The sequence below is a fragment of the Crocuta crocuta genome, unplaced genomic scaffold (genome assembly GCF_008692635.1).
Source record: "Crocuta crocuta isolate KB4526 unplaced genomic scaffold, BGI_CrCroc_1.0 scaffold273, whole genome shotgun sequence".
In the NCBI taxonomy this organism is placed as follows: domain Eukaryota; kingdom Metazoa; phylum Chordata; class Mammalia; order Carnivora; family Hyaenidae; genus Crocuta; species Crocuta crocuta.
In genome coordinates, this window is record NW_027529425.1 from 6542795 (window position 1) to 6552424 (window position 9630).

Below are 9630 nucleotides of genomic sequence, written 5' to 3' on the forward strand. Positions count from 1 at the left end.
AGGTCCCCCTCCGCCAGACCCGGGGACACCCAAAAGGCAAGTGGAGCCTTCTTCATTTTCGAAGAAAACAGACTCCACGGTGGTCCAGCCACAGCCTGCCTCTCTGCACATTTGGGGTCAAATCTTGGGTCAGAGGTCAGAGGTCAGGCACAGGTCACTTTCTGACAGTTCTCACCAGACGTCCCTTTTCCCTGCTGCACACGGTTGGCACCGGACAGAACCTCGACGGGAGTCTGGCTCTGCAGTCAGCAGACTCGGCCCCAGCCACCTGTCTGCCCGTGCTCATCCCGCACCTGCCCTGACCTGCCTCCCCTCCTACCCACCCCTCACTCTTTCCTTCCTCTCGCCCGGCCCCCAGTCTGGACAGAACAACCTCCACACCCAGTGGCTTCAAAAAGTAAGGACAAGTTTCATTTGCGATGGAGTCGGTCGGAAGACGACAAGCAGCTTCACGCCCCTCCCCCCACCCTGCCACCCCACTGGGCAAACCAGGAGCGTCTTATGCAGGAAATAAGTAAGGGTGGTGAAGGATTGAGTCTGCTGGAGGAGGGATCCACGAGTCCATCCGAGGGGAAGGTCACGGGCCAGCACGGGGTGGGAGGGCAGCTCTCCCCAACGTCAGAAAGTGGCCACGGACACAGAATGACGAGGGAAACACAAAAGCGCCTCTTGACAACCGTGATCATCACAATGGCATTGGGCACAGGTCAGCAAGGAAGCCGAGATGGAGTGGCTGAGTTTGGAGGGTGGAAGACTGGAGAAACCCAGCAGACACCCCCCCGATCCAAGTAATCAAGTTACTACCAATAGTGAGGTAAGTTACAATTAAGGTAATGTGCCTATGGAGAAGACGCACCGGGAAGTTAGCTTCTCTGCTCTATTCCTGCTAGAAGTGTGTAACCTGAGCCTCGTTGTGAGCCAGCGGACAATCCCGAACTGTGGGGAACTCTACAAACTAACAAGCCTGGACACTTCAACAATGTCAATGTCGCAGCACCTGGATGGCTCAGTCGGTTGAGTGTCTGACTCTTGACTTTGGCTCAGGTCATGATCCCAGGGTGGTGGGACTGAGTCTTATGTTGGGCTCCACTCTGAGCAAGGAGCCTAACTGGGACTCTTTCTCTCTCTTTCTCTAAAAAATAAAAAAAAAGCCAATGTTGTGAACTACTCAGGAGGGCTCATGGACTGTTCTAGAAGAAAGGCTACAAGGGTGGGGGTGGAGGGATAGGGCCGTGGAATGCAATGCAGGATCTTGGATTGTCTCTGCCCTAAAGATATTGGCTGGAACAGGGGCGCCTGGGTGGCTTAGTCGGTTAAGTGTCGAACTTTCGCTTAGGCCATGATCTCGCGGTTCGTGGGTTCGAGCCCCGCGTCGGGCTCTGTGCTGACTGCCAGCTCAGAGCCTGGAGCCTGTTTCAGAGTCTGTGTCTCCCTCTCTCTGACCCTCCCCTGCTCACGCTGTCTCTCTCTCTCTCTCTCTCCTAGAAATAAATAAAAATATTTTAAAAAAAAAAGATATTGGCTGGAACAATAGATGGTACCTTGATAAAGCTGTTGATTAATGAAGAGCATTGCTTTGACGTTAATTTCTTGATGCCAACAATAGCACAGTTATATAAGACAATGCCTTGTTTTTAGGAAATACACACTGAAGTGTTTAGGGGTAAAGGGGAATCTCCTCCTACTCATCCTTAAATGGTTCAGGAAAAAATTATGAATGGACAGGGAGAAAGGGATAAAGCAGAGACAACGTTCTGGGATTCAACAGGAAGGCTGTTCAGTAATTCTTGGTACTATACTTGCAACTTCTGTCTGACAACACGTCTCCCAACATTTTCTTAAAAGATTACTTTTTTGCTGTTTATTTATTTATTTTGAAAGAGAGAGACCATGCAAGTGAGGGAGGGGCAGAGGGAGAGAGAGAGAGACTCCCAAGCAGGCTCCGTGCCATCAGTGCAGAGCCCAAAGTGGGGCTTGAACCCATGAACCCTGAGATGATCACGTGAGCTGAACCTAAGTTGGATGCTTAACTGACTGAGCCACTCTGGCGGCCCTTAAATTTTTAACCTTTAGTGACTTTAAATAACAGCAGTCACCACCTTGCTCGAGGGTCTGCACTCCAGGCAGGGCAGCATCAGTGGGCTCTCTCTGCCCCGCCACCGCCCCCCCCCACCAGCGTCAAGGGGCACGGTGGCTGAGTCACGGCTGGGAGCTCGGCAGGAGCGGAGGGTGGGCTCCAGGAGGCGCCATCCCAGCGTTGGGGAGGGAAAGCGGGCACAGCGACCTGGCGGCTGTGTTCACAGGCGCCAGCTCCAAGGGAGGCAGGGGACTCAGCTCAGTTTCAAAACGACCCGCCCTCCAAAACTATGTAACCGTAAGGACAAGGAAACGTTACCCAGCTGGCTGGTCATAGTCCTTTCTCAAAGCGGACGTGTATCAAACATCGCATATTGTACCTTAAATACCCACAAATTTTGCCAATGATACATCAGTGAAGTTGGAGAAAAATAAACGTTTCCTGTCTTGGAAACAAAACACGAACCTATGTATTGTTCACCTGCTCTTTTCTCGATAACTTTATTGAGTTACAAACTGTGACATTTGCTGTTTAAAGTGTCTGATTCAGCGGCCTTTGGTGTTTTCACATGCTGTGCATCCAGAGCCATCATCAAATTCCAGGTGTTTTTACCACCCTGAGAGACACTCTGTGCCCACTCAGCAAGCCTCTCCCCGCTGTCCTCCCCTCCCCCAGCGCCACTGAGCTGCCCTACATCTCTGGGGATTCGCCTGTTCTGGGCTCTTCCTATCAATGGAACCAGACAACGTGTGGTCTTCTGCGTGTGGCTTTTGCCATTCAGCATGTTTTCGAGGTTCATCATGGCCTGGATCCTGCTTCCTTCCTTTTCATGGCCGAATAGTATTCCACCGTGTAGACCGACCCCATCTTGTTTATCCATTCATCCATCGCAGACACTGTTTCCACCTCTCCGCTGTGTGAATAGTGCTGCCTGGAACGTGGGGGTGTGGGCGTTTCTCTGAGCACTTTGAGTTCTCTGGGGTGCAAACTCGGGAGCGCGCCTACAGGGGCCCGCGGCAGCCCCACCCCTTCCCACCGCTGGCCACGCCTTTGCCAGCACTTGTTAGTGTCTGTCCTCGCCGGGTGCAATGGCTACCCTTCTGCTGTGCCGTGCCCACCCTGAGGACCCAGGACCAGGCTGTGACCCTGTCCTCCCAGCTCACGCACGGGGGGTCAGCCCTGGGGTCCTGGCGTTCCTGTAGGGCAGGGATTGAACATGAGGGGCTGCAGGCAGGCGTGGCTGGAACACCACCAGGCCTCTGGTGGCCTCTGCACTGTGAGTGTCACCACCGCCTGCTGGAATGGGGGCTAGCGTCCCTCTCCCACCGCATAAAAGCAGACGCGCCCCTGCTGTTGGCAGAAGAAGGAGGGCTTCAGGCGTGGACTCGGCTGCGGCGACCACGTCGTGGCACCAGGTGGGGACCAAAGGGCAGACATTTCCCGGTCGTGGTCCCGGAGGCTGGGATTCCAAGATCCAGGTGCTGCATTGCTGGTGTCTGGGGGGAGCCCGATTCCTGGCTTGCAGATGGCGCCTTGCCAGGTCCTCACCTGGGGACTGGGCAAGGAAGCGGGGGGAACTCTCCTGCTCCCAGTTCTTCTTACAAAGGCACCAATCCCAGGGCCAGGGCTCCACCCTCCAGCCCTGGAGCTCAGAGCCTTCCCCTGCTTAGGGCAGGGCCTGGGTTGCCCAGCTCCTGGGACCTGCCGGCTGCTTCCTGGAGCCGGTGGTTCTGAGTAACGACAATGACCACAGCAAGGAGTGTGGCCCCCATCTGTGTGTGTGGGGGCTACTGGGTGCCAGACACCTCCCACGGGCTTTCTGATTTACACCCTACCCTGCCCTCGGCAAGGTGACCCCACTGCTGCCTCCCTCCCCTGGCAGAAGGGCCCCCACCGGCCACACTAAGGGGCACGGCTCTGGGCTCCGAGTGAGGCCCTCCCTGTGACAAGGGGTCCTGGCTCATGCCTGCTGTGCCCACTGGTTCTACCAGCGACCGATGACAGAGGGGCGCCCGGTGGGGCCAGTGAGGCCCCTGCCCCCTGCTCTAGAACATTCACTAAAGGCTTGCAGTGGTGAGCCCTCCTGTGACCCTCTGAGACACATGGGGACCCACAGCCACCTGTGAACATGACCATCGGGAGGGTGGGCCCGTCTCCCCTCTCTGCTCACTGCCCACCAGCAGACACAGCTGGCGCGCATGCACACTGACTGACCACCCTTTTCAGGTCTTCACCTGGGCCCCAGTGCCTCCTTCTCCCTTGAAGCTTGGGCCTTTCCTACCTACAGCCATGATGGAGGAAGGCCTCTTAACTGCAGACGGCTGCTTTGCCAAAGCTCGGGTCTGTTAGGAGCGCCGTGCTCAGGGTTCCGCGCGTGGCCTGTCCCTTCGCACCAGGCCACCCACTCTACTGAGGAAGGCACCTGGTGTGCCAGGGCAGGCTGTGGCCCCTGCAGTTGCTCCCGGCCTCGTTCTTTCCTGGTGCGGGGTGGGGCTGCATGCAGAGACCCGAGGACAGCATGGTGACCGCTGATAGGAGGAGGGCGTGGGTTTCCATCTCCATGGAGCCTCACTCTGGGAGGATAGACACGTCCTCTGCCATCAAAGGGACTGGGAGAGGTTGCAGAAGCCCACTGTCCAGGCGGGGAAACTGAGGCCGGGATCCCCGCTGCGGACGTGCCCGTTCTCAGCCCTGGTCTCTCTCTCCACCCTCACCGCGGGCATCCCCAAAACCTGGCCTTTGACAGCCAAGTGTGAGAGCAGGGCCCTGAAGGTGCAGCACCTCTGGATCAGAATCCCCGCGACCCTGTGCCTAAACCATATTAGCCTCCCCTGCAGAGGGCAGGTGCTAGACCGATTGGCGGCAGCGAGGCCCCGCTGGCCTCCCGCCGCCAGAGGGCGCTGCAGGCAGTGCGCAGGCACCTCCCGTGCCACCCGCCTAAGCCGTGCTGTTTTGCTTCCGGTTATTACGGAAGTCGTAGTGCGAGGCCTGCGAGGGCGACTTCCGATTCCGGGACCGCTTTGGCGGGGCCGCTCAGGCGGTTCTCTGGGCCCTTGGTGTGTGGGCCGTGCCTCGGCTGCCTGCGATCCCGATCCCTCCCCGGCGGATCTGAGGCGGCGCCCGCACGGCCCCCTCTGAGTCGCTCGGCCCTGCGGGGCCACGGCCCCTTCGCCCGCAGGCCCCAGCCCCGGACGGCTTGGGCACGAATGAATGAATGAGCGAGCGAGGGGACGGCGGCGGATCGGCGCCGGCCTTCTTCTCGGGTGACACCAAGGCGGCGAGGAGCAGCGCGGGGAGGGGGACAGAATGAACCGGGCCAAGCCCGCGACCGTCCGCAGGCCCAGCGCGGCGGCCAAGCCCTCAGGTGTGGGCTTCAGCCTGCGGCCGGGGTTCCCGGGAGTCGGGCCTGGAACGGTGTCCCAGGGCGGATGGGCCGGCTGCTACCGTCTCCAGGAGGCCGACTCCCTCCCTTTCGGGGCACATCCGAGGCTGCATAAGCAGCTGAGGAGCTCCGGGGCCGGGGACGGACGGCAGCACAGATCTAGCTTGGTCATTGGCTAGCGCGGTGGCCGTACGTCTCGGTGCCTCGTTTCCCTCCTCCGCAAAGCGAGAGGATGGATGCCTGGGTCAGAAACTTGTTAAGATCGAGTGAGCCGACGCTCCCGAAGCAGGGGCCTGGTCTGTAGTAAGCACCGCGTGACTGACCGCGCCAGACCGGCTCTAACGCGGGCTTGCTGGCGGCCTTGTTTTTGCCTGCCCTGACCCTCGTTTGATCCCCTCTGAGCAAGAGGGAGGCTGGAGTCCCTGTGCAGCATCCTGTCCACCTCCGCCGCGGTGTAAAGGTGCGCGTGTCTCCACCCCGCCCCCAACACACCCACCACCCATCTCTGCAGGGCACCCTCCGCCGGGAGACTTCATCGCTCTGGGCTCGAAGGGTCAGGCCAATGAATCGAAAACGGCGTCCAGCCTGCTGAAGCCGGCCCCTTCCGGCCTGCCTTCAGAGCGCAAGCGGGATGCCGCTGCAGCCTTGGCCGGTGCCTCCGCGCTGACCGGCCTCACCAAACGCCCCAAGCTCTCCTCTACACCCCCTCTGAGTGCCTTGGGGCGCCTGGCTGAGGCTGCCGTAGCAGAAAAACGCGCTATCTCACCATCAATTAAAGAGCCGTCTGTAGTCCCGATTGAAGGTAAAGCTGGTGTTTGGACCTCGCAGAGCGCAGAACCCACAGCGTGTCCGTAGGCAGGGGCTCAGGAGCGCTGCTTGCAGGCAGAGCGTGGGTGCGGCACAGGCGGGAGGGAGAGGGGAGAGGCTGCGTCTGGGAACACATCTCATGCAGGTGCCTCCACTGCACTTATGCTTCCCAGCTCTATGACAGGTGGAGATGGGAAAGTGTTAACGTGGCCCAGGGCAGCGGGCAGCGGGGGGGGGAGGGGAGGGGTCTTGGGCCCCAGTGGGCTGCAGAGCAAGTGGACAGTGAGCGTGTCATTGCAGTGTCAGCGGCCTCCTCTGTGAGGGTAGGGGGACTTACGGTTCAGGATCCTTAGCCGGGAAGCACACATGGCTTGTGCCCGTGCCCTGCCGCTGGGAAGTACATGGACTTTGCTGTCTCTGCTTGGCCATCTCCCCTCTGCGGGGGCTGGTTCGGAGTGTGACACTCCTGCGCTGCCAGCTGCTGCCCTGTGTGAGCAGCCTCTGTCCTTGGCTTGGTTGTTCATGCGGTGCCCTTGTGGAGCACCTCCCTGCGACGGGCCCCGCTCTGAGTATGGGGTCAGCAGTGACTGAGGTTGACCAGAACCGTGTTCTTAGGGGCTCTGCGTTCTGGGCCAGACTCTCTCTCTGCCTGCACGTCAGTAATCCTTACCAACAGGGAAGACTTGACTTTTTCCCTAGTGAGGAAGGAAACATCACCATATTAACATCAAGGGAAGGTACATTATCTCTGTGTTATTTACAGAAAGGCTTTTGATCTATATGCAACTAGGATTGTTCTTTTCTGTGCCATATTCCCAGTGATTATCTCTGGCTGCTCCCTGATGCCCCGTAGATCAGATCAGTCAAGTATCAAGCCAGCCCCAGGCTTTGAACACATAGGTACTCATGGGACAGCATTGGCAGAGAAGGCTCACGAGGGAATTGTCACGTGCAGGGGAGCCTTAGAGGCTGGCTAGGATCTTGACAGGTGGTCGAGGACAGTGGGGAGTAAACTGCTAGGCAGAGGCCTGGGTTCTGGAGAAGGAAGCGTGCCCGGGGAACAGGCAAGGTCGGGGCAGTGCTGGGGGCGAGAACCAAGGCTAGCCGCTGGGGAGATGCTTGTGCTAGATGTAGTTGGCGACAGGGAGCCCTGGGGTATGGGGAGCGGAAGGCACAGCTGAGGCTAGGTGTGCTTTGGGACACAGGTGAGGCCTCCAGGCTGGGCCTGTGCTTCTCAGGGTCCCTCCCCCCCCCAAGGCGCAGCAAGGGCAGGCCAACACTGAAAGCACACACAGGGCAGATGTTCCTGTTTAGGCCATGGTTCTCCCAGTTGGTAGCTGTGTGTCTCCCGTAAGCAGTGGTTCCGGAGAGCAGATGGAGCATGGCGCGGAAGGCACATTCTGAGTGATGAGGCACTTTACAAACATCTGTAGCAAACAGAAGGCTGCACGTAGCTGTGCGTAGCCCCTGGCATGTGGAATGTCAAGGTTTTCAGGAAGTCCCGTAAACCTGCCCTGCCTGCTTCTCTTATGTCCTTGGCACCCGGAAAGCGTTCAGTGATTATCGCTGACTCCCCTGTCCTCATTCAGTTAGCTCAGCAGTCGACAGCAGGGCCTCCCTCAGTGTGTTTGCATGTTTAAAGACAGCCGGAAAAATCTCTCAGGTCAAAGCAGACACCACAGAGGGGATTGGAAAATAACCTGGACCTGAGCAATGGCAAGTATGGCGCCAGGAAAAGGCGTGGTGGCCCTAACGTGCTTTCAGGAGGCACACTTTCTCGGGCCTGCCACTGACTACAGGGAGGTTGGTGCTCGGCGTCCAGCTGAAGTGAGATGATGAGGAGGGTGGAAAGCAGGAAGGACTAGAGACGGTGGACGTGAACATGGGGGAGAGGGTCAAAACCCAGACAGGATTATTTGCCAAGGCTGTTAGGCAGAAACCCCTCTGCAGGCCAGATGTGGGGAGAGGGCAGGGATGAGGGCGGCCGCCATCAGGGGATGGACGACCAGAGAAGGAGCCGCTGCTAAGAAAGTTGACGGTGTGAACGGCATTGCGTCAGTTAACTGGATGACTTAGAAAAGGTTGTCTCATTTCTAGAAAAACATATTCTGGGAGCAGGTAATTCCAGGGTAGGTGTGTGGGATGTGGTGAGAGGTCTAGAGGTGATTAGGCTGGCCCTCTGAGGCTGTAGGGCCCTGTCCCCACTGCGGCCCGTCGTCGGCCCAGGCGGGGCCCTGAGCCTGGAGGCTCCTGCCTTGCTCCCGTCCCGGTGGTTACTGTTGTACCCCTTGGAGAAGAGGCAGCCGCAGCACAGCCCTGAGACCCGCTTGCTGGGTTTCTGATGGTTCGCCCTGTTGTCCTGTGGCTTTGTGGGGGGACCCCAAAGGTGGGTTCTGCTTGTGGCCGCCTGCTCCGACACAGCCCTTCCTGTGCCTGCCAGTTCCGCCCTCGGTGCTGCTAGACGAGATTGAGGCTGCCGAGCTGGAGGGCAACGACGGCCGCATTGAGGGTGTGCTGTGTGGGGCCGTCAAGCAGCTCAAGGCCACCCGGGCCAAGCCAGACAGCGCACTGTACCTGAGCCTCATGTACCTGGCCAAGATCAAGCCCAACATCTTCGCCACAGAGGGTGTTATCGAGGTGAGGGCTGTGGGCGGAGGGGGTGGGGCGGGCCGTGGAGCCCTCCTCACTTCCCGCCCTCCCCTGACGACACACCGTCTCCTACAGGCTCTGTGCAGCCTCCTGCGGCGTGATGCCTCCATCAACTTCAAGGCCAAGGGGAATAGCCTGGTGTCCGTGCTGGCCTGCAACCTGCTCATGGCTGCATACGAGGAGGATGAGAACTGGCCTGAGATCTTTGTCAAGGTGAGGCTACCTCTCTGGGGAGCTCAGCGCAGCTCTGAGGTGACGGGGCAGGTGCCAGACCCCCGGAGGAGGAGGACATGACACTGGGTGTGTTCTTGCCAGAGGCTGCATATCTAATGGCCTCGGGCGTCTCCCCTGTGCTGGTGGGGGAAGGTTTGCCCTGGGAGGCCCCTGCTCAGGGCGCTGGGATATCCGGGGGTGGCAGAGGGCAGGCAGAAGCAAGCGGCCCACCAGGAGCACAGAGCGTGGAGTGGTGTCACGTGCAGGTGTACATCGAGGACTCCCTTGGGGAGCGGATCTGGGTGGACAGCCCGCACTGCAAGACCTTTGTGGACAACATTCAGACAGCATTTAACACCAAGATGCCCCCCAAAAGTGTGCTCTTGCAGGGGGAGGCAGGGCGCAGCGGCGGGGACCTCAGTGCTGGTAAGAGACACTGGCGAGCGACGGGGTTTCCATGAAGGAAGGGCTGGGCTCACCTCCCTCCGCAGAACCAGGGCAC

The 9630-nt window shown here is 59.0% G+C and overlaps 1 protein-coding gene across 1 annotated transcript in view; it reads left to right on the forward strand.

The window, feature by feature from the left end:
* The first annotated feature begins 5107 nt into the window (after nt 1–5107).
* INTS1 (integrator complex subunit 1) overlaps nt 5108–9630 on the forward strand; it is a 27921-nt gene continuing 23398 nt past the window's right edge. Inside the window, exons 1-6 of the mRNA XM_077758852.1 lie at nt 5108–5441; nt 5971–6261; nt 8707–8903; nt 8991–9128; nt 9395–9554; nt 9620–9630. The exon at nt 9620–9630 is cut by the window's right edge and continues 98 nt beyond it. Coding sequence (XP_077614978.1) covers nt 5384–5441; nt 5971–6261; nt 8707–8903; nt 8991–9128; nt 9395–9554; nt 9620–9630 — 855 coding nt within the window. The 5' untranslated portion in view covers nt 5108–5383. The remainder of the gene's footprint in view (nt 5442–5970; nt 6262–8706; nt 8904–8990; nt 9129–9394; nt 9555–9619) is intronic.